The sequence below is a fragment of the Dermacentor variabilis genome, chromosome 11 (assembly GCF_050947875.1).
Source record: "Dermacentor variabilis isolate Ectoservices chromosome 11, ASM5094787v1, whole genome shotgun sequence".
NCBI lineage: Eukaryota > Metazoa > Arthropoda > Arachnida > Ixodida > Ixodidae > Dermacentor > Dermacentor variabilis.
The window spans coordinates 68,667,369-68,691,604 of NC_134578.1; the positions used below are offsets into that span (position 1 = coordinate 68,667,369).

At 46.2% G+C, this 24,236-nt stretch overlaps 1 protein-coding gene across 2 annotated transcripts in view; it reads right to left on the reverse strand.

The window, feature by feature from the left end:
- Nucleotides 1-24,236, reverse strand: part of RyR (Ryanodine receptor) — a 313,565-nt gene that overhangs the window by 126,127 nt on the left and 163,202 nt on the right. For both annotated transcript variants that reach the window (XM_075673606.1, XM_075673605.1), the window contains exons 52-60: nt 18,107-18,374; nt 14,355-14,628; nt 7,073-7,265; nt 6,473-6,602; nt 5,842-6,081; nt 4,606-4,775; nt 2,749-2,989; nt 1,920-2,080; nt 362-582 (exon numbers count right to left, since the gene is read on the reverse strand). In XM_075673606.1, the coding sequence (XP_075529721.1) occupies nt 362-582; nt 1,920-2,080; nt 2,749-2,989; nt 4,606-4,775; nt 5,842-6,081; nt 6,473-6,602; nt 7,073-7,265; nt 14,355-14,628; nt 18,107-18,374 (1,898 nt within the window). The remainder of the gene's footprint in view (nt 1-361; nt 583-1,919; nt 2,081-2,748; nt 2,990-4,605; nt 4,776-5,841; nt 6,082-6,472; nt 6,603-7,072; nt 7,266-14,354; nt 14,629-18,106; nt 18,375-24,236) is intronic.

Here is a 24,236-nt window from a genome sequence, read left to right on the forward strand (position 1 = left end):
TGGTCCCGTGGCTCATGCCGCTACCATTGTTGTCATGGTATCCGCCGTGGCCGGCGTGCATTGTTGATTCATTAGGTTTGTTTACAACAGAAGGAGCTTCCAACCTCCAATTGCTCCGGTGAGTAGCTGCATGGTAGGTTTGGGCACGCTTGCTCTGGCTCCAATTTCGAGAGAGAGCCACATTCTTGCAATGCAAGTTGGAGCACGGTAGGAACCAGCCAAATGTACCATAGTAATTGTGATGAATATTTCCACGAAATCAGTGACCTCAGAACCACAAAAATATAACAGCCAGAAAAGCCCATTGACACTAGTTGTTTCCTGTCCTGCACAACAGCAATTTTCCGCAGCCCAAACTGACCTGGTAAGCGCGACGAGGAAGTCGGAGACCTTCTCACGCTGCCCCTTGGTGAGAATCTTGACCTTGGAGAGTCGGTAGACAGTGTGCAATGTTGCATCCAGCAAACTGGCATAGTTCTCTGCGTCGGTGAAGTAGTGGTGGTACTGGATGAGCATGGGCAGCACCGAGTTGCCAATGTAACGGTTCAGGGCCAGCGCCATGTCACTCTCCGTGTTGTCCATCTGCAGTCAGAAGAAGAGAGTCGTGCGAAAGTGAGAAAAGACCATGCGAGGAATGGTGGCTTACTCTGCCTTGCTGCTAGGTACGTAGCGCTCTCCAATGACAGCAGAAAGTCCTTAAATTTCTCTGGCACTGGGCAGAATCGAACCCATGTAATGAATGCTAAGACTTTGTGGTACTGCTGCTAGATGGTGCAGTATGTCCAGAGGGAAGACAGAGGGAAGCACAAGAGAGGAGTCCGGCTGCAGTACACGTTTCATGCATGACACATTTCGGTAGTGCCGGCACAGTGTCGCTACATTGCTTCAATGCTTATTGCATTAATGTCAACAGTCATTCTGAGATTGTCTCTGCCAGATGTTTCCCATTTCCTACCGGTAGCTTTTCAACAATAAAGTGTCACACCATACGGTACCAATAGCAGAATTTTTATGGACCTATAGGAGCCACATGGGGATGCTTTTCTCTCTTGTGTCCCCTTAAACCCGACTTCTCCGTACAACTTTCACATTTGATGTTCGGCTTTCTCGCATGACACGCGTGCAATCATGGGAGTGGGTGTTGCAGCTAGGCAGATCTAATGAGAGATGGCGCAAGTGTAGCAATTCAAGTGCCACTCGGACTGTGTAGATGACACGGGCATGAGAGGAACTTGCTTCCTCCTCTTTAACCGAGACATCAGCACGCGTTGTCTAATTGTGCTTTCATTGAAGCACAATGCGATACTGCCCCGCAAAAGGCTTCCCACTTGGCTTCACAGCACGGCACCAGCATGGCCAAACACAATCGCTCATACATGTTTATTTGCAAGGCTGCACTCATGAATTATTTGGGTATTGCTCATGAATGATTTGGGTGTTGGTGCTCATATAGGCAACCACTCACTCAGTATCCATCCTTGTGTGGTGAATAAAAACATCTCTGATTTTTCTGCGTGTCTCCATCTAGGAACTGTGGTATGCCATGTACTTCTGCTAGTTGGCATTACTGTATAAAAATAGCATTAAATGCGCATCTTATGTTTGCGCTAAGCTGGTGTCATTTTCTTTGTTGCCTAGAGCATTTGAGATCCCACTAGACTGTCTACATGTAAGAGCCATAAAATAAATGTGATGTTACTTGAAGAACAGAACAACACAAGCAGTGCACAAAGCGCTTACTTTTGCATTTTCTGTGCAAGTATTCAGTCTGTGGTGAAGCCATTTGCAACTTTTCAACAACCAGCCCCATCATTAATGTTATTAGGATAAATGCCCACATGTCTATGGCCCTTATAGCTCCCTTTTGAAGAAACATTAGCATGCTGCGCTTTCGAAAGTGAGAACTTGCTGGTCCTCACCCGGTCAAGCATGGTGGCTGCTCTGAGGTCAGGCAAAAAGCCATCCTCAAGAAGGCGGAAGAAAGTCTCCTGTGTCTCCAGTCCATAGACTCGTTCCAGGAACATCACGATGGACTGCTTGTGGTTGGGCTGCAGTCCGGCAGGCAGATCAGTCTTTGGTGCTGCACAAAATTGAATGTATTTTGTCAGAAATAAAAGAGGACCTCTTTTACTTTTGTAAGCAGTTGTTTTAAACTCACAAGAGCAGAAAGGATTCAACAATAACTCAATAAATGAGAGCATGAGGATACCTCATCATAAGTTTTCATTTAATTAACAGAGAATGTACTATTGTCGTGGCTTAGTGGTTGCTAGTTAGCCATACGTTGATGACCCTATGTTGGCCAATGTAAAGCTAGTTTTGGTCTTCAAACTTGGGAATCTCACAGCAACTGACTTCTAGTCGATATCTGCAACGTCGGCCAGGAACACTGGGAAGAGCATTCTTCTTCCATTGAAAATTAGTGCACTATTGATGACAACACGAAAAGGGGGAAAAACTACTCTACACGTGGGTTACATTCTTTCTTACCTTTTTTTCTTGTCTTACCACTTCATTCTTGGCCAGTCCCTTGTGGTGGGTAACAAGACAATGATGGCCCTCTCTTATCTCTAAAGACTCGTATTCTTCAAGCCCAGAAGGTTCGGAAACCCATACTTGACCTGACTCTCAGGTCCAATTCTAACAAAGAACAGCTTTTCAGGCAATAAATGAATATTGCTACGGTGCTCCCGAGTCATTTGTAAGGCTCACTATTGGGTACCGCACTAGATGTGTGCATGTACTCACTGGTGTCGCCCTTGCGGGGTATCTGAAGCGTGAAATGGAGACTGAGTGCCCCTAGTAGGTCATCCAGGGGCACGAGAGAGCGTAGGATGGCACGTGCCCGGATGCTCTCGTTCTTTCCCTGGGCGATGGTGGCTGCCTCGGGGGCGCACCGACCGAGCAGGTCCACAAGGGTGCAGTAAAAGTTGAGGATGGCCGCACCCATGTCGATGTCGTCTTCGCCAGGCTCCTCCAGCTGCATACCCTGCCAAGTCGAAGGGGAAAATGATGAAAACTAGATGGAGCTGTAGATTCCCTCAGCTATAGGTGACCCTGTTTTTAAGGCCTCACTAACCAAATTGGAGAACCCAGCCATGAGCATCACCTTGAACAGAGCTTGCTAGAAACCCACTTGCAGTCACAACATGGCTAAAATCTCAGCATGCAACTTTGGTTGTATCTGCGTGCAGCCTATCAATGATGCCAGTGTAAAATCTCGCTACAGCCCAACTGCAAAAATTCACATTTACATGAGTAATACTAAATTAATCCAACTCTTTCTTAAACAGGTACCTTAACAGTGTTGTAACACAATATGTTACAACACAAAGCCCTAAGCAAATAGGCAGTGCCACGGAAACAGCCAGCAAAAGGTCACAAATATTGGTAGGTTATGTTTAATTACAGCAGTGCAAGAATGGTTTTAAATGCATGCTGTGAATGAAATATACAAGTTATTCCTATGTTTAGCATCCATGAACTGCAAAAGGCTGATTATTAGAGGTGTCATAGCAATATACATATAGTGTGTGGTGAAAGCACTAGAGAACATACCTAGCAAGTAATGACATCTTTTAGTCCCACTGTGGTTAAGAAGGGGCGACCATGTTTGTTTGGCAACCCCAAAACACTGCTTGCTTACCATACCACTCAATATTAAGTCACAAACAGGGTAGGTTTGCCTGAACTTATGCTCTATTTGGTGGTGGTTATACCATTAAAAATGTTGCAGGCTCATGACCGAGTCGAATACTATACCAAGTGACTATTTTGGTGTGGCATTTCGAACACAGATTACGTCTGCATCAACTCTATCTCTCCCCTAGTCGCTACTTAGTCCCTCAATTATAAACATCTACTCAAAATGTATCTCTGTACACTTTCCTCACCTCATTGCTTCCAGAATCATACTGAACGCACTTCTCAGACAAGTCTTGATGACGTGCGAGTACTGTGCACTGCTTTCTAATATGCTCTCACCTGTTCCCTCACAACAGCCTGGCAATGTGCTTTGCCTCCCTCAGCAATAGTAAACCAATGTGAAAAAGTTTATCACCTTTAACAGGCTCCACCCACTTCCAGCTCTTACAGAGAAGCAACACTGCTGGACAGCTACTGTTTAAGCGGGAGAGCGCTAGTTGGACACAGATGTGAGTGGATAATGGCCAATTCAGCATCTATGCTAAAGCCACCACATGCGAACAGCACCCAGAGTAATATACTCACCAATGCACAAGAATGTCTGTGTCATGCTTGATAACTGCTTGTTGCAATGAAGAGACTAAACCAAGCCTTGTCAGAAGTAAAAAGAAGTTTCCCTATGAGCTCTTGAATTTAGCAATATCCAATATATGAGACACATGTAGCTCTAACCTTCTTGGTATAACAAGGATATCAGCCTCACTTGCTTCAGTTCTCAACAAAACACAGTGACATACTCCTAAATGCACTTGCGACTCTCTCTTTTTTGCTGCTGGGTCTCACAGGCCAGTACTTGTAATGTCTGAACAAGATCCCCACCTGGCAAAGCAGTTCACAATATCCAATTGACTCGAAAGCAACGAAAGCAATGTAGAATCCTGATTGGTCACATACGCTCACCTGTTGCTGTTGCTGCAGACGTTCGGTGGCGATGCGTTCAGACATGCGAACAGCCTCACGGATAGCATCTAACAGCCCTGGACCTTCACCCCGGAGTGCTGGACCCAGACACTCTGGCCGTCGAATGAGGAGGCGAATCACCAAGTTGGCATTCTCTTCCACTGTCTCACCTATAATGATGAGGTTTGGAATGTATAGCTGCAACATTTATTTCAAGATAACACAAATGAGCTGCTTCCCTATGCAATGCAACAGTTTGTCGTGCTAAATGGTGAGACAAGCAATGAACATAGGCTGTAAGAAAATTGGTGCACTACAATGCAATTTTCTGGGTACGTAAGAGGTTGCAAAGAATTGCAGTTTTTCATGATGCATACATGCATCAACTTCAAAAATCTTCATGCACAAATACAAAAGAACATGTTTTTTGCAACCTTAGCATTCACAAATGGGCCTCAACTCAATGCTCTTCCTCAATTACACCAAGCACAGTGACACCATGCAGTTGAACAGAGAACTGCTTTCAATATCCCTCTTCAGTGATTACGAAATTACGGGTTGCTTACGATTACGGGTTGCTTACGAAACACCTTTCCACTCCTATGTTTTCGAGTACATATGCTGAAGTGCGTGGTTACAAATATTACACCCACAAATCATCCTAGAGTGGCAGTGAAGCATTGTGACCACTACGGTAGGAGAGGGGAGCAGTGCTGTTATGCACATTCTTGAGTCGAAGTGGAGTGTCAAGTGGAGAAGCGTGCTGGAATACCGGGTAAGACATCACCAATTAAAGATTTCAATTTAGTTGGTTTCAATTGAGCAATGCCGAGCACGAGCATCGCAGCAAGACAGAAGCTGTGAAGCAGACGAGAAAAAGAATGCCTGCTCCTGAATGCTCCCCTAAAAACTCTATGTGCACTAAAGGTGATCTGGAACACCTCTTTCCTTCAGAAATGTTGCCCTTCTGTACACCACTACATGATGAACTAAAAGGCTGTCTTTACTGGATTTATTCACAAACAGTGAAAAGCTTTGATGCATATTCACTTTGCAAGGAAAGCTACTAGGAGCCGGCGCTACATATGTCATGCATGTTTCTTCCTGTCCTATTGCACTGTTCATAAGTGCTACAAAGAACAGAACACTCCAAACACATACCACCTTTGCTAGTACAAACAACATGCTATGTGTTTATGATTTAGTACCGCCTGATTACTGTAGAAGCAAACATACCATTGACCCAGACACAGAAGCGCAGGAAGTCCAGGTAGCGCTCTCCCTCTACAGGGTCCCATCCAACGTCAGGGTATCCACGGTCCACAAGCTCTAAATTAGACTGTAGGCCGCATCGAGACATGTAGGCAGCTATCTTCTCCAAGTTGTGCTCCCTCAGGGCAAGGGCCAGCTCCGAGTTCTCCATCAGGGAGCTGTATGCCACATCCAACGGGGTTGAACCACGCAGTGACGGGCGTGCTGCAACCAGGTAAGGTGCCCATCATGAGCAACAACTTGTCTGCTATTGAGCTCACATGTAACGCGTCACCGCATATTCTTCTGTGTGCAGTGGTCTGAGAACACGCAACGAGCATTGTGGTAAGAGACCAATTCAATTGTTAGCAGATCCAGTAGTGGAAAAGGCCACCCTATAACTTAACTTCGGCATCTCACTGACCCCACTGATGCAGCATCAGTGACATGATTCATTGTACGCAGGAACATGACACATACACACAGAGAATACACCTACTCTGTGTGCAGGAAATTTGACTAAACTGAAAACATATCACCACAGTGGATCGGCTGCGAGGAAGAATGAAAAGTGCAAGTCGTGTGACATTTATCTCCACATGCTTCCTCAACTTACAGAGCAGAATGTTGCTGTTCTCAAGAAGGAAGTCGAGATGGTCGAACATGGCCTTCTGGTTCTGGCGACTTGTGCGGCAGAAGTAGCACAGGAAACGGCAGCAAGACACCACCATCTCGTGAGATGTGTCCTGGAAAATGCAAATACATCGAAGTTATGGAACAGAAGTTTCTTAACGCCCCCTAGCACTATAACACAGCTCTGAAATGTCCCATTCCACACCATTATAAGGTGCAGCAACAGGTTGTGTCTTCAATATGCAAGCTAGCTCATCAAGCAGAACATCAGAACTGGATGTTATATTTAAGGGCACGCATGAAAGAGCAAGCACTAAGTTGTAATATGGTCTTAAGTTGCAGGCCACTTGTATCTGCAGCACTTTAGCCCTTTATCTTCAATGGAACTTGCTGCCCCTGATCTATTCTCAGCAGGAACAAACATGATGGATTTTTTTTTAAATTGTGGGGGTTTGATGCCCTGAAGCCACGCAGTGGGTTATGAAGGACGCCATGGTGTAAGACCCTAGATTAATTTCATGATGAATTTTTGTAAAACAGGTATTTTCATCGCAACACACCACCTCTTCAAACTGCCTCTTACCTTGTCGGCCGGTGTGGCTTCGGGTGCAGATGGTGAGGCCGGCGAAGACGCAGCTGCAGGAGCCTGGCCTGAGGACTGTGTCTGGGCCCGCTTTCCTAGAGTGTTGATCATGACGTCCATGACATTTTCATTCACACGCAGCACACGGATAAGGTCCGGATGTTGGAAGAAGATCCGGTTGTTCACCAGAGCCCTGTACACACAAAGAGTTGCTGATTTAGAGTCATAAAGATTTGCAAAAGAAACGAAGCTCTTCCTCTGTAATAAGTTTATACTCAAGATGACTACGAACAATCTGCCATTGTGATCATATGCCTAAAATGTACTACTACTTTTTTTCTAACTTGGTTCAAGTAACGAAAAGATCTTGTAGAACAATTTACTGATGACAGCCTTCAAGTGACTGATGGGGGCAGTGCAAATATGTTTAGAGTGAGCAGAGGTCATAGTTTATAGAAGTTCTTTTACAAGGAGCCCTGTGGAAGGCCTTTTAGGTCCAAGGGCCAGTGTTGAAGCATGCATAATCCTCTCTTTTATTTTATTTACAATTCTTAGCCTTCTCAGGCTGTAACAAGTTTACGATGATTGCCACTTGTTATCAGCTCAGTTACGCTCACTGCAGCACAAAAGCTCTTGTTAGTGCTCAATGAAACAAACAATGCCTACCACGTACAACATCGTGGGCAACATGGGCATGACAGCATGTTGCCATACTGGGTAGGAGTGTTAATAAAACTGTTAGTTAACTCTTGCAGGCATGCTACATTAAAAAGCAAGGTACCACGTTTGTGACTGATACCTCAGTAACATTGTATGCTACTCAGGCACAGATGTAACGGCACAGGTAATCTCTCAATGTTGTGTTGTGTATGCACAGGAATTGCACCAGGCCCCATCTTCCATTTCAATAAATAAGTTGGTAGTTGGTGCTCTGTGTGTCTGTGTTATTCCATGTCTTATTGGCGCCATAAAATCATGTTTTCCATGTACAAGCAGCTAATCCACATCTGACCTTGTGCTGTATCCAATTACGTTCAATGACTGAATATTCAGTCAGAATCGATTAGCCAAGTACATTGTGATGCAAATGATCAGTTTGCTAAATATTGCTACTAGGCAAGAACAGACTGCCAATTACACATTAAAAGCTTGCAGCAATTATGTGTGCGTAACTTGAGTAATATGGGAATTATGTAATACTATGTTTGTTGAAGTGATGCCCAATTATGTGCTGCATAAAGCACATCAACAAGTCTTATCCGTCACATGCATAGCTTTGCTGGCGCTTGAGATCAGAGTTGAGAAAATGGCACCACTGGCAATACTCAAGCAGTTATTTGAAATTACTCCACATTATGTTTGTACCAAGTGAGTGAAGCACACTGCTTGCTGCATCGTTAGCAAGTGGATCTATGGCTGAGAACCAAAACTTCAAGCATATTTTTGGTTCTCACCCACGGATTAAATACAGCCCTCTACAACAGTCGAATTGCACTTGTAGTATTCCTCGACAACAAAGAATCCCCCCAGTGGTAACACTTTGTCCATAGAACATCCAATCATGTCTCAACATCCAAGCAACATTTCAGATACAAATAGGACATTCGCTGGAAGTCCAGTTTTTGATATCCTATTACGGATGTCCGAAGGATATCGCACATGGACCTGTTTCGAATATCCTACTGCAGATGTCCCAAAATTATCCTATATGAACTTTTTGCAGCATACATGTGAATATTTGTCCTCCAAAGGAGGCTTTTTCTTTGAGTTTACACGTGACAAAATTACGTTTTGTAGCATGTTTGAATTACAATCCAAAGCTATCGTGTCTGCAGCTCGCATGTACATCGTACTTTACGAATTTTCTCACACAATTTACTTTGAAAACTTCAGTTAGTTTGATAAGTCACTTGCACTTGACAGAAGGCCGAGAAGAATGAGGAGTGAATATATTGCACTTACACAAACATGCATGCATGTGTAACATGTGTACAAAAATAATCTGTTCTAGAGGCTCCTTTAAATGAAAAGTTAGTTAATGTTCAAAAAAGGTTTAACATAAAGTAGTTTAACAGTAATAAGCTCACCACTAATAAAACCAGAACAAAATAGGCCATCTTTTATTCTAAGAAAAAGTTGCAGATTATGACTATTTCTGGCTAAGTCTGGAAAATACCCCATTGGATTAAGTAATCTGCTAAAAGTATCTAGAAGTTACATTTATATCTAATATGAATTGAGGTACTCCCATCAGTAATATGTGCAATAAAGCAGCATATGGGGGTGCTGTATTTTGTTAAGAACACATGAATTCTTTCCTATATTTATTTTGCACTCAGGCTATTTGGATTTGTTCTTTTCTAGCTATTTGAACTGTTCAGCCAAACACAAAAACATGCAGTAAGTTATAACATCCTCTGCATTGACAGATGACAGTGCACCTCTCTTTATATCGCTTTGGACATTGGCACTCGGCAGTGTACACAAACGCAAGGTCACCCACAAAATCTTAGTTAAGAACAAACCATTTTTATTAAGCGTATTTACATTACCTACACAAAACACGTGACCCCACATCAACGACTTCAACTTGCCTGCCTGCAAAAATGCTTGTGGTAAGAGATTATGCAAATTTATTGGAATCCTAATTTGTAATTCTATTCTGAATAATGTTAAAACTAATTTATTTTAATGGCATAAAGAAGCGCTGCTATTACATATGTGAACAACTATATGTCTGACTCGCAAAATTCTTGTGTATCTTTTCTAACTTTTTGTGGAAAAATTGTGTGCGCCATATGTTACGTTGCTAGAAAAGAAAAATGTGCACTTCGTTCCATGGACCTGGCTCTGGGGTCCAACAAAGTTTTGTGCACATATATACAGTAGAACCTCGGCGATAAATTCCCATTACGTACGTTTTCCCGCCGCCAACATTCGCAATCGAGAACACAAAAAAACGACACAACAGACTTACGCTCATTTTTTACCTGTTCATACGTTCCCGGAAAATACGATTTTTCGGCACCAATATTAAGTACTTCGCCAAACTGCGATCGTATGATACGTTTTCCGGCTGCTAGATGCCATGTAAACAAAAAATGCGCGAGGCGCGTACGATCGAGAACAGTATTGGGGGCTAGGACTTACGGAGTCGCCATCTGTCGGAAGCGCCACCCTTGCGTAGTACGAGAGATAACGCGGCGCGCTCCTCATAGGTTTGGCTTACGGCGCCCAATAAAAACACCACGCGGAAGTCCTCCTGAAGATGTCTGTAAGAACTCTCAAAACGAGGGAAGTTTTTGACTGTAGACATAATAATCTTGGGCAAACTGGAAGCACAAAATCGTTTACAGACGCCATCGTTTTAGCGAATGTGTAAGTGAGCGCCACTGCGCGCGGTCGCCGCGACGGAGTGTCCCGAACCGGCTTCTTGCGCGAAAGGTAGGCAAACGCTAATGTGAAATATGTTCTTATAGTGGGCTGTCTGTATAACCAAATGGAGCATAACAGAATGAAGCCTCAATGCAGTGATCGAACGGGTTCGCAGCGACCGACTGCGCGTCTGCATGCATGTCCGCGCACAATATTTTGCTTTCTCTGCAAGCGCGTTTTCGCGCTCGCAGAGCTTTAGGCCGTGAGCTTCAGGCCAACGTTACTTCAGGCCGCATTTGAGCGTTTGACAGTACACAAGTAACCATTGTTGCATGGACGATATCAGAGCTGTTTAAAAATAATTTCGTGATGTGCCGTCGCGGCGATTCAGTCTTTCCTTTCTTCTAAATTCTTATATGTTTCAGTATCATTATTTCTCATGTTGCGCCGCACTGTATGTATATCCGTCTTCTCAGCGTGCGATTTCGCGCGCTGCTTCTTTTTCGAAATCCAGTACATTAATTCATAACACAAACATGACCATGTACCATGCCTTTTTCTAAATGTGCTTCTTATCGCTCCCTTTCCATTCCACTGAACTTGCCGGTGTCTAGCATCAACAAGTTCACAAACCAAATAAGGCGTCATGTCACCAGCCGTGCAGCGGGCGCGGGCGAGCGTCTAAGTACGCGTTTTCTGCTACTCACCGAACATCGCAGTCCCGACGCCGTATCAGAAATCTTGCTCGCGTCTGTGCTCGCTGCATGCCCGAGTTGTAGCCGATGGCTGTTTGCCGGTTATAAGATTCGCGAGTCAATCTTCAATCAGCTTCTTGTCATGCGACTACGTGTGGATAAGACACCAGCTCCGTTGCGTACGTACGTCCGGCACTGCGGCACCGAGCAGTAGCCTGCCATGCTGCACGCCTCCAAAAGCAGCCACTACCTATTGTAGTGCTTTCAAATGCGGTCCAACATGTACCCAAGGCGGGAGAACATCGCCACTTGATCAGAGCCGCGGCGCAGGTGGGACTTTTAACTTTCGTTTTCAGTTCGCTTCGGCGGTTCCGAAGCAGCCGCTTGTATCGATGGATGGATGGATGAATGAGGCTCAACCCTTTGAATCGGGCGGCGGCGGCGCGCCACCTAGCCTTAAATGGTACTATATGCATGCATACCTATGTATTTACTCATTTATTTTTGCGTTGATATTATCCACCAATCAGATAGCCTCCGTTTAGTTATTTCTACCTGTTCAATGTCTATTTTACTTTCACTGTGTTTAAAACCCAAGGCTTTGAATAATTCCCCGTTACATTCAACTGCAGGGTGAAGTTGCTTGCAAGCATCAGTTGTTAAGCCGTTTCCTCCCTCTCTCCACACGCCCCGCACAAGTCTACCTCCTGGTATCTGGCTCGGTACGCTTTAGTCGGCAGTACGCCTGTCCTGGCCTCAAACAACAATGAGCTTCCCTTAGAGTTATCGTAAATATTTTCTTTGGCTATTTCTTGCTTAAATGTCCTCTATTTCTCTAACGCTGATTTGGTTTGCATCTCTGTTTTCCACATACCCCTTTCTGTCTCCTTCACTTTTTTCTTGACGGATGATTGTTTACCTGTCCTCCCACTGCTGCCCAAGTATTCGCCTGACACATTTGCCGTCACATGCTTGTAACAAGCATGTGACGCCCCCTCAGGCATAATCTTCGTTGGCCCGCCAGGCTCGGTGGCCTGCCAGGCTCAGTAGGCAACATTGGTCACCGCACCGTAGTAAACACCGACGAGCACAGCTGCTCGGTCAGTCAGTCGTCGTTCATCACCACCACGCTGCGAGCGGCTATCTAACGGAGGATGCCTCGAGCCCTCCCTCGTTCACGAACACGGGCGGATCGTGACACCCATGGTGACACCGCTGTGTCCACGTGATCCCTCATGGCACGTCACGCCGACGGTGGCGCCAGCTTTTCCAGTGGTGGAGCTCGCCCCCAATATAGCTGGCCGCGGCGGCAGCTTCACTGCAATACCCACCCGCCCGTCTGACGTGAAAACGCCGGCGCGCACTGTTTCTCATTTCGGTACCAGCAAATCTTCCCCGGGGTCGTCGCAAGCGGCATTCACAGCCATCACCGAGAATCCTGTTGCGATAAGCATCTTCGCCTATCGATTTTACAGCGGTTGGGGCCGTCGGAAGCGTAGCGCACGCTTTTAATAGGCGATAATCGAAACGCGCCGCCATTCCCTGCTGCAGACTGCGATTGTATAAGTTTTCCGGTCGCTAGATCCCATGTGAACAAAAAGGCACGAGGCGAGAGCGATCGTGAATAGTATACAGGGTGTCCCACGTAACTTGAGCCAATAATTTAAAATTGAAAAGCGCGTCGGGAGCAAATTGAACCGAACGCATATTATTCGCACTGCCCAATAGTAACTCGGGCATTTTTTATTGCTATAGCAATTATATGGACACTCCAGGCGCATTTCTGCCGTCGCCGTGAGGTTCCGTATGAGTGAAAGCGTGTGAGGTTAAGCCGGCGAACGCGGTCCGCGGACGGTCGGCTCCCGTCGGATGACGGTGCAAATGCACGCTGATGTGATAAAGAACGCCGTGCCGCTTCCCCGTCGCCAATCGCGATGCGGCCGACCTTGGTTACCGAACGCACGCTTGAGAGCAGCACTATACCAATGCGCAAGCGCTTCGTCACGTGGATTTTTTCTTTCATATTTCGCGGGCTTTCTCTGCAACCCGGAAAAAGACTGCGAGACGTATCGTACAAAAACCAACCCGATCGGCAGTTTCTGAAGGTGCTCTACAAATCTGCATATCATGCTTGGGGTTCTCAGTCAATAATGAAAAACTCGGGTAATTAAATTTTATTAATGAGTGAGTTATGGGGAAAACGAGAAATTGCCTGAATTACTTCAGACGCGCCTTTCATTTTTAAAATCTTGGCTCAAGTTACGTGGGACTACCTGTATACTATTCTCGATCGCGCGCGCCTCGCGCCTTTTTTTTTTTTTTTTTTGTTCACATGGGATCTAGCGGCCGCAGTCTACAGCAGGAAACGGCGGCGCGTTTCGGTTATCTCCCATTAAAAGCGTGTGCTACGCTTCCGCTGGCACCACGCGCTGTGAAACAGATATGCGAAGATGCTTATCGCAGCAAAATTGGCGATGATAGCTGTGAATGCTGCATGCGACGACCCCGGTGAAGATTTGCTTCCGATGCGCCTTTTATTTTTAAAATCTTGGGCCAAGTTACCTGGGGACATCCTCTATAGCCGCTCGTCTCACGTGCAAACGACGGCGCGCACAGTTTCTTATTCTGGTGCCAGAAAATCTCCGCACCGGTCGTCGCACGCCTCCTTCACAGTTATCGCTGTCAAGCCTTTCGTGATAAGCATCTTCACCTATACCCGTTGTACAGCGTGTGGTGCGTAGTCCCACCGGTGGCGTACTGCGCGCTTTTAGTAGGCGATAATCCAAAGGCGCCGCCGTTCCCTGCTGCAGGCGGCACGATGTGGCCGTCACGGTTCGCTTCGGCGGCATCCGGCGTCGCCCACCAGCTCGATTTCTCTTCGATTTCCCGTCGCCCCCTTGAAACACCACGCAATAAGAAAACAACAAAACGCGCCTCGGGCCGCCAGAGCACCACCAGCTCGGCGCGCGTCGGCCTCTCGTGCCGCAACGATCCGCACGACGCTTCACATTATACGCAGATGTCAACAATAGTTAAGTTCGTTGAATTTTTTAGTTATTCGGATCGTACGTATTCCCGTTTAATACGTTTTTCTCGCGTTTTTCAAATATATAAGCGAGGTTCTACTGTATTTATCTTTTTTTGGCAGAAATACAAGAAGTTGACTGAATGAAATAAAAATATGAACACGAAAACAAAATGTCAAGACATACCAGAGGCTCTTGCGCATGACTTCCTCTTCGAGGGGCGACATCTGGACAGGCAGTAAGGCACGCACCCGTCCCAGGTGGCTGAGCACGCTGATGATGTCAGCCTGACTGCGGTGGCTGATGACGTACGTGTTCTCCAGGGCGTTCATCAACTCCCCGACTGAGCTGTATATGCGCAGTAGCAGGCGGAACATCTGGCGCACCACCTCGCGGTCCTCGATCTCTGACTGCTTTGCCCATTTGACCACCACATGGACTACCTTGCGGGTGAAAATCTCTGCACACAAAGTGTAAACATCAACATCATTCGCAGTAGTGAGACTGTTTAAGCGCACTGTATGAAAAAGACCTCTACAGGTGATTTACAGTTACCTGTAGCTCTATTCTGCTTCAGCCATTTTCATCCTATGCATGCAAATTTCCTAATCGTATCACTTATGGTTAACCTTATCGTCTGCAACCATCCACTGGGTTTCCTTCCCTTAACCACTTTTGGAGCAGAAAATCTCGGAATGCGCACTCATCCAGTCTCGTCACAGCACAAGGCCATGAAGACACTACTGGAGTTTCTTGGAGTTCAAGTGATCTGCAGCTTAACGACTCTAACGCTCTCCTATCTGTTTTCTTTTTGTTTGTGCGTGTGTGTTCGTGTTACTTTCAATGTCTAGCTCTCTTTTTGTGCCTGCACTTTACTCTGCATTCCTTTACATCTTTGAGTCTCCTCTTAACTCTGCCCCAGTGTAGGGCAGAAAATTCCATGCCTGCCTTTCATATGTACCCTCCCTGCCTTTCACATCTCACTTCCGTCTCCCTCTGTCTTAATTTTAACTAAAATAGCAGCTATGCCCATTTGCTTGAGTAATGGATATTGTTGTCTTCCTATCCTTTTATCATCTTGCTTCATTCTTTAGTTTTCTTTCATGTTTCTGTGTTATCCTCTAGCTTTAAAGCCCATCAAGCAACACTGGCAGGATGCATTGATACATACTATTCTTAGGAAGCACATCGGTAACCTTTTATTAATCTAGAGCGCTGATTAGATGGACTACAAATCATTTTTATCCATTTACAGGCTTTCTGTTCATGCTACAATCTATGGTACATGAATTTAGTTCCAATTCGCCCCTATGTTTCAGAATTACACCCACATGCCAACCAGAACAAAATACTACAACAATGTCGCAATTAAATAAAGAATCGCTCCAATTTTTTTTTTTAACGAGCAGAAAAATCAGCACTGGTATATTGTCTTAGTGCTCTGGTAGTGCGCTTGGATAAGGGAAGGATGAAAGCCACAATGATAGACTCCTCGGAGTGGAAGACAAAAAGGTATACTTTCTCTGCAAATTTAGCCATCGCCACCACCTTGCGGTGCTCAATTTAGACGACAGTCCAACTTGAAATGTACGGCTTAGCCTTTAACATATGTGTCGTTCATGTAATCGAATAATTGTATAGGGTTGTGCGAACCTAGAATATAACCGAATCGAATCGAAGAGTCAACGTTCGAATAGTTCGATTCGCGGATCGAATGTCTGCTATTCAATTTTTCGAACACTCGATATGGTGACCCGCGCAGTGCCAGATGTCGCGTGCGTCGCAGAGCCCCTCGTTCTCGATGCCGCCCAGGCGAGCGTTTCACTTTGTTTTTTGGCGCCAATCCGAGCAACCGATCGTGGCGCGGACGGGCCGCCCCGGCTGACGCGGTAGCTTACTCCGAGCGCTCCGCGACATCGTCCCAATGCGGGATCGCGCACACAGCTCCCGGACGCGCAACAGCGCCGCGTCGGCCGCCTCTGCCGTTACACAACTCTCGTCCGGGTCGACAGGACTGGTAGAAATGATAACGCGACGCGGACCGAGGGAACGACAACCACGGCGGCGCGTATTTCGTAAACTGCGAACGCATGTGCGAACATAGAGTCGATTAACCGTCGATGAGCTCGCTGTTGAATGTGCGACGACGAACTTCACGCCGCTTCAGCAGCCGTCACCTGCACGCGCGCTCTCGGGACCGAAAGCAGCTGATATGAGCCGCCCGTACGAACATATTTAGCGACAAGCATTCCGCGACGGCTTGCGGCCTGTTACGACATCAGCCAGCTGCGAATTTTCGTCACGGCCACTCTCACCCTCGGCCATGAAGCGTATTTAGCGCTGCTTCATCGGGTGTTGGCGACTGAAGTTGCGGTTTGGTGACTAATCAACGCAGGTCTATTCGCAGCAGCCACTACGTTACATTTCAGAATATTTGACGGGCGGAAAATCATTGCGCCAAACCTGACAGTGAAACTGAGCGTACAGCGCCTGTCCTAAATTTACCGTCGGCGCCGCTAGAAGCGGGGAGCGGTAAGCTTGGTGTCGCAACCCACCGCCCCGTTCCAAAGGGGACGCTCATAACATCCATTGTTACGTTTCGCCTACGACGCGCGGTTTAGCCGGCGCGATTGCAACAAAGCGGCAGACATTTTGGCCCGTTCGGCGTCGCCGCTACGCTCCCCGCCAAGCGTTTCCAGGCGTTTCCAGGCATGTTCCGATGCCACGTGTCTTCATGTGCGTGTGTGAGTGTATGTGCCATTGTGCCCGACCAGAGGCGCTACGAGAGCAGAAGTTACCTTCTCCTCCCAGTCTTTGTGCCCGACCAGCGGCGCTACGACAGTATGCGTCACCTAACCCATTGTACAATCACGTGCTCGTCTATTGAGGGGTTCCTTCTTGCCCTCAACTGCGAGAGTATAAAAACAGCTGCCCCCGGACGCCAAAAGGAGGGCTCCGATTTCTTCTGTTGAGTAAAGTGCTCTCCCGTCTCTCTACTTCGGTCAACCTGACCGCCAACTCTTTGCGATGTTAAAATAAACAAGTTGTTTTGTTGTTACCAGTCGACTCATGCTTTGCCGGGACCTTCGGATGCTTCCAGTTGTACCCCAGGCCGCCAGGCCAACGCTACCCTTGGGGCTTGCGACCCAGGTACAACCACGGGCGTCAGCGCCGAGTTCCCAACCGATCGCACCAGCGGTGCGACCACAACAACTCGCGCCAGCGGTGCGATCCAAACACCATCCATCCATCTATCCATCCATCGGTGATCGAGTCGCGTGATGCGCTGTGACTTCGTCCGTCGCGCAGACTGGCCTTACGATGCTACGAATAGCTTGCTACATTCCTGTTGTGCAATGTTACGAGACTGTCGAGCATGTGAAGACCATATTTCCTTGCCCGAAATTTGTAAGCATTAAAATCTGTGAAAAACTTTCTGCTATTCAATATTCGATTCGATATTCCGTCTTTTTATCTTGACTCAATTCAATATTCCATTTGAAATCTACTATTCGGTATTTGCACACCTCTAAATTAAATGTTGGCAAAGAAACGAGGATGAATTTTTTTCACAAATGCTACCCACTATTAGTAATTCGGGTATTGACTGCCACATCAAAAAAGGTAGGGTGCTTGAGCTTCACGGACAGCTTCGAGTTTTCCACTTTCTGTTATGTTGCTGCAGTGCCATGCGTGATTCATGCTGGTTATGGATCGTGTATGGCTATAGCCATGTTAATGGAATTTTGTCAATGGCTATTGGCCTTACACTTGCTGCACATTGTTTAATTCAACAAAGTCAATATTGAAACCGAATGTCCACTTCCCTACTAGGCCTAGCAGTAGTCACTTCCGCTATGAACCAATGAAGGCGTGAGCCATATTGTGCTTGCTGAAAATGAATTCTCACTAAAATTGAGAAAACGAAAGCGGCTCACCTTCCGGAAGTATGATGTGCTCCTTCTCCTCTCCACCAGTCTCCTCCTGCGACTTCACCCAGTTCACAAGGGACGTGAGCTTTTGGCGCAGGGAGCTCTTGCTGTCAGCGTCCTCCTCTGTGGCCACCTCATCAACCGTGGAGGCTGCCTTGAGCCGCTGCACCAGGTCCTCGTGCATGGTACCCAGTGCCTCACGCAGATTTTCCCCACACGGGCACTGGTCGCTGTTCTCCTCCTCCAAGTTCTTGAAGCCCAGGATGGCACGCATCTGGGTGCATTAGCAGAGCAACATGAAGAACAAAAGGCAGGTTACAGACATGCCAGACCATCAGACACACAGAAAGGCAAGAGTAAACCACAACTAGTTCTGCAGCTTACCTTGCATAAGTTGGATGTCGTTCAGTATAATTAAAACATTTCTCATCTCTAGTACTATGTGCTGCAAATCGTCCGCATTGGCATGTACTGGTCTGATATGCCAGCTTTCTGCACAGCTAATGTATATTCTGTTTAATACACAAGCATCGTTCATGCAACAAACAAGCAGCCATGATATGCCGAAGTAATTCCCTGAACTTGAATAAGCAAATGCAATATGCACAAAGTTCACATGTTACAGACATCTCAACGGTGCGAAATGTGAAAATTAAATCGGGCCACAATGCACACACAAGTTAACTGCTTGAGATTATAGCGTCTATACTGCCACAATATTGTTGCTTCAATCTTACGAATTCAGTGGCATATGGCATAGGATGACAAAAAAAAACCCGGAGTGTCGAACACAACATGGTTTAAAAAATATGGTTTCGAACATAGCATGCGTGTACGCGTCGCCAACATGACACAGGAGGTACTTGAGCCGCCCCCTCTGCCCCCCCACCCCGGTCCTCGGGAACAGGGGGGGGGGGCAGCTTAATTTTGGCGGCTAAATTGTACTTTATGGTACGAAGCGTTAGCACATACCTAGCAATATGTTACCAAACTGGACTAAAAAAATCGAGTTTGCTTTTGTTGGTGTCCCCTCATGATGTCTACATCGCTAAATTTTAAAGCGGGTGTACATTTTCATTGATGAGGGTCACTTTGTTGGTGATTCACGGGAAAATTTGATTGATTGAAATTGAAATTGATTCACGGCCTTTTGCAGTAAATAAGTTGCACTACAAGCGATTCGAAGCGTTATAGCCGTTTTACGAACTGCGCAGATAGTCGGCCGGCTGTACCACAGAGAATAAAATTTCGCGCATATTCAAATTTATTAGAAATGGAGATAACGCGTAATTGCGATTTCTATGTGTGCAGAGTTTAAACTGTGCAGATTAGTAGCTACGGTCCTTGCAATAAATTGCTATTGCGGAATTTCAAACCACCATATATGCGATGTTTTCCGAGTGTCCCGAGAAACCGCCGAATTTTTGAGCTAGCTTGAAATATGCATTGTATGTTAAACCGTATACTGTATGCGTCCCACAGCAAGATGGCAGAACTTGAGCTCATTTGGTGTAGTAGCAATATACATATATATGAGTGCATTCTTCCTGGTTTCGTTCTCACTCGTACGTGCGTCTCGGCATCTGCCCCAGATAGTTTCAGCAGGCGCTCTCCGATTTGGTAGTTTATTATCGCACAAGTTAAAGACTCGTAGGCATAATGCATTGGCGATGACCTTGATTTGTAGTTGCTGCCACAGCGGGCGGATCAAGGAAAGTCCGACGTCGTTCCTCCCAAAAAGAGCCCACGAAACGTGAGTCCCGATGGAGCTGAACGTTGGGCGAAATTTAGGGCTGACATGCTTCGGACTTGCGCTCTGAACACTTCGCGTCAGAAATCTGCACGTCCAGCCTACAACTTCTCGCCAAGTGTGGTTTCTGCTCGAGCACTCGCGGGCATGCGCCCTGTCAGCATGGTGCGCACACGGTTTCGAAATATTTCCGAGCAGACAACCACAGCTGCCCCTCAATTCGAGACGTCACGCAAGCCATGCAAAAATTGTATTTGCTGTCGGTGGGAGGAGCTCAGAGGTAGCAATTTCACATTGAAATTTCGGGTCAAGATGTAAGCTCAGAGCCTGGTTTTTAAAAGTGACTGCCTGTTTCACCTGTTTTCGTGGTCGGCGGTGGTCCACGGTCGGTGGTGGTTGATGGACGACGGTGGTTGTGGGTCGGTGGTCGGAGTTACGATACAAACGTGCCAAAGGAAAGGGTATGTGCTCTCAGGCAACCGAGTTGCGGGGAGGGAGGAAGGAGGAGGGTGGTACTGTTGCACAACTGATTTGCAGTAAGGGGCAGAAGAAATGGCTCACTCGTTCGTTCATTCGTTCGTTCATTTAGGCTGTTCGCGTAGATTGACAATCATCATCGATGGCTTCTGCATCAATTTTTGTGTATATAACCCACATTAGCCCCGCGACTCTCAGTTATAATGATAAACTGCTAACAGTTGGAAGGCCCATGAAAGCAATGCCCCTATAAACTTATATGAAATGGGGAGAATGTGATATGCATAAAATGTGGGTAAAGGTAAAAGCGAGTAGATGAACTAAACGAATGAAAAGGGTACTAACGTACACGCGGAAATTACAGTAAACGGAAATACAGTACAATTACAGTACAGTAGAATTACGGAACAGCACATTCGGAAGTTACTACAGTACAGCTGGAAATTGTGTCGTGATGCTGCTTGGTGCTGCTTTCGGCGCAGATATCCTTTTGTCGTTGTGAAGAAAGGAAGCCACCAGCCTGAGGACAGCTACTAATATTCTTCCAAAATGCTCGATGCGAACACTTCAGCGCATTTAATTTTTTTTAATTTTCTAAATTGTCAGCCGCTTGCAACAAAGCTGTCGCGAGTTTCATGTCATTACCATAGACCGCAGCGGCTGCGGCCTCCAAAGCACGAAACAATGTTCTTTGCCGGTGGCGGCGTAATCTAATTCTTTGATTCAGTGACACTGTCTCCATATGGAGGCACAACCTAGTTTTGAATGTCCCCTCACCCGACGGCTGTTGACCACAATATGAAATACTTGAAACATGGCGCTGAATGTAAATGTCCCTGTACTAACCAAAAACAATCACAAGTAACTTTAGTACAGTAGTAATGTAATAATAATTTCAAACAGTCACACCCTGTAAGGCTGTGACATAGACATAAAACATCTTAAGGATGTAAGTCAATTTACAGCGTAGGCCTCCGAATTTCTGGAACGGAGCAGAAATTTCTGGCTTGTAACGTGAATATTCAAGTCACGTGTAAGAGTAAGAACATTCAGTTATATAGTTTGTGACTCAAAGGGCTAACGAAAGTTCAATCACCTTGTGAGATAAACACTTTGACAGCACTGTATATTTCGTCGGCCTCATGACCCGTCGTGGTAGCTCAGTGGCCATCACATATACACTTGCGCTGCGGGCTTGATTCCAAAGGGGTGCCAAATTGCAAAAAAAAAAAAACTCTCGAGCACATAGGCTTAGGTTCATGCACGTTAAAGAAGCCCGTGTGGTAAAAAAAATTGATCAGGAGTCCCCCACTATACGGTGTGCCTCATAATCAGATCGTGGTTCAGATCAAAGCCTGCAATTTAATGTTCTTTACTTGGTCGGTCCAATTAGTTATGAAGTGAACAGACCTCTTAAGGGTCATGACGTCGCACCGATTACTGCTTATATCCTTGCCTACCACGCACGTGCTGGTTCTGGCAGGCGCGATCGATTCTATTCGTCCGGAGCTTTCTTTATCGTCATACTTGGAAAAGTGCTTAGGCTGGAAATTATTGCGGTCCCGAATGAACTTTGCCAGAAATGCGCTCGCACCGTCAGCAGTGGCAGCAAGGATTTGGAAATTTGGGGCGCCTGATCCGCCAGAGACTCGCCTGCTCTAAGACTGAAAGGCGGCCTAGTTGGTTTGACTTCATTGTGGAAAGTTTTGCGCACACTGAAAGAAGAAGAAAAGGACACAAAGACTGCGCTGGTCCTTGTGTCTTTTTTTTTGTTCTCTTCGTTTAGTGTGCGCAAAACTTTCCACAATGAATCTCGCCTTGCCTGCAGCATGCGAGCCGAGAGCGGCTCGGCGCTCCCTTCTCCCATAATGGCTTGCGCCTAACCACCACCAGCGGTGCGGCAGTCGCTGAGACTGCACTCGAATGTCTGGGAAGGTCGATTAAAACAGTTTGATTTGACAGCAAAAATAACTTTTTTTGTGTGTGTGCCCATGAGCGATAGCGACGTCAAAAATAGTTTGGTCTCCAGACATGAAGTTTTTCTACAGCGCCTCCAAAGAAAGATTGGGATTTATTAAATCCTACATGTCGGGTCCATTTCATATGGCAGCGGAACGCAGCTTTACAAATTTTAATAATAGGGAATTGGTGTCTTACATGGATCTTATGTTCCTAGTATGGTTGACAGACGGGGGTAATATGAAAGGGGAGAATAGGTATGTAGAGTGTAGGGTTGGTGATGCAGACGCTGAAGACATATGGGCATGAAAGCAGACGCATTTTGGCATAAATGAGTTAATTGTCTTACCTTTATTTCATTAAAATCAACCTCCTTTCGTTCTGTTTTTTTTTATGTTTAACTGCTATCTGGAGATAAAACATTGACTGGTTCACTTCAACGGCACGTTAGCAGATTTCGCGCCGCTACGCTAATACGACCTGATGACGCCACCGGTGCCTATAGTGGCGCACGAGAGAGGCCAGGCAAAACGTTCAGAACAAAACAGTTGCAATTTCACCCGAAAGGCAAAGCATCGATTGTGATAGCATATATAGAATATAGAATTTATTGACAGGAAAGACAGAGAGGTCGACCTGAGCTATAGTGCGCTCTAGATTGCAACTCTGATTGTGATAGAAAATTAGTAGACCGCTATAAGAAATAAGGATAGTAGCTATGTCAACCGCATAAAATTGTAAACATTCGCTTACTAATTACCTAGCATGGTGTCACGCGCAGAAGCAAACATGAACACGTCTCGCTCGATGACCGCGCACACTCGCTGTCGAAACGCCGGAGTGAGAAAGCGCAGCAGCAGCAGCAGCAGCAGCGAGCGAATTGACCTTCGTGCTGCCTCTCGCTTCAACGCGAACTAAGCGGCGACAACAAAGCGCACACGAAGCGATTATCCCTCAGTGCACCCGGACTCTACACTCATTGCAATCGCTTTGAAGATAGGGCCCAGAGCTCCTTCCATCTCCTCCCGCCGGTGGATGGCGCGTTTAATCCCCGCTTTCCTCCCACACGCGCGCGAGATTTAGCCACCATCATCGACTCTCACGCTTTCACTCGCACATACAGCATACGGCGCGCGGCGACGATTTTATCGCCCTTGAACTTTATACAGAGCTTCACGGTGACGCCGACGGCAGACATTCGTCTGAAGCGTCCGCATATTTGCTAAAGCAATACAAAATCAGCTACAGAAAAAACGTTCAGGTGAATAAAAACAGAACAAAGTTATCGCAAGGCTTAGCTCCCTTTCATTGTTTCATCCCAGAACGGCCTGCCGTCTGCTGTCCTGCAGACAACCCATCAGTGCACGCAGACATCTTTTTATTTTCTTGCACTGAGGAAAATATGTCTAGAAAACAATCCTGGTCATAGAACATACTTGTAGACACGCATTGGTCTACGTCAATACCGCCAAGCGTGGTTTCCCGAAGAAAGAAAAGCATACACACGCATAGCGCATATGCGAGACGCAAACGCAAATGTATTACACGACACGTGGTTAAAAAGCCTTCACGCGCGTTGCTAACGAGGAGTATTTCATTCACACACAAGAATTCCACTAACAACGCTTATTTATGGCGCACGACGCTCGCCACCTGCGCGTCGCACGCTGAGTCCTAAAATGAACGTCACGTGATGGTAAATGTGTGAGAGACGAATGGAGCCCCAGTAACTTCCTTTCTGCCACTTAAACGTATATTTCCAAGGAATGTGATGTCCGTTTCCCGGTGCGATTTGAAATAACGCGGTAATAAAACGCAAACAGATGTATAGTCAGGTCGGCAAAATAAGGTCGGATATAAAAGACTCAGTCAAAAATCATTTTTGTTTTTTGCTTAGGGCTCGCTCGAACTCACTCACCAGAATTCTACTCAGCCGGCTCAATAGGACTC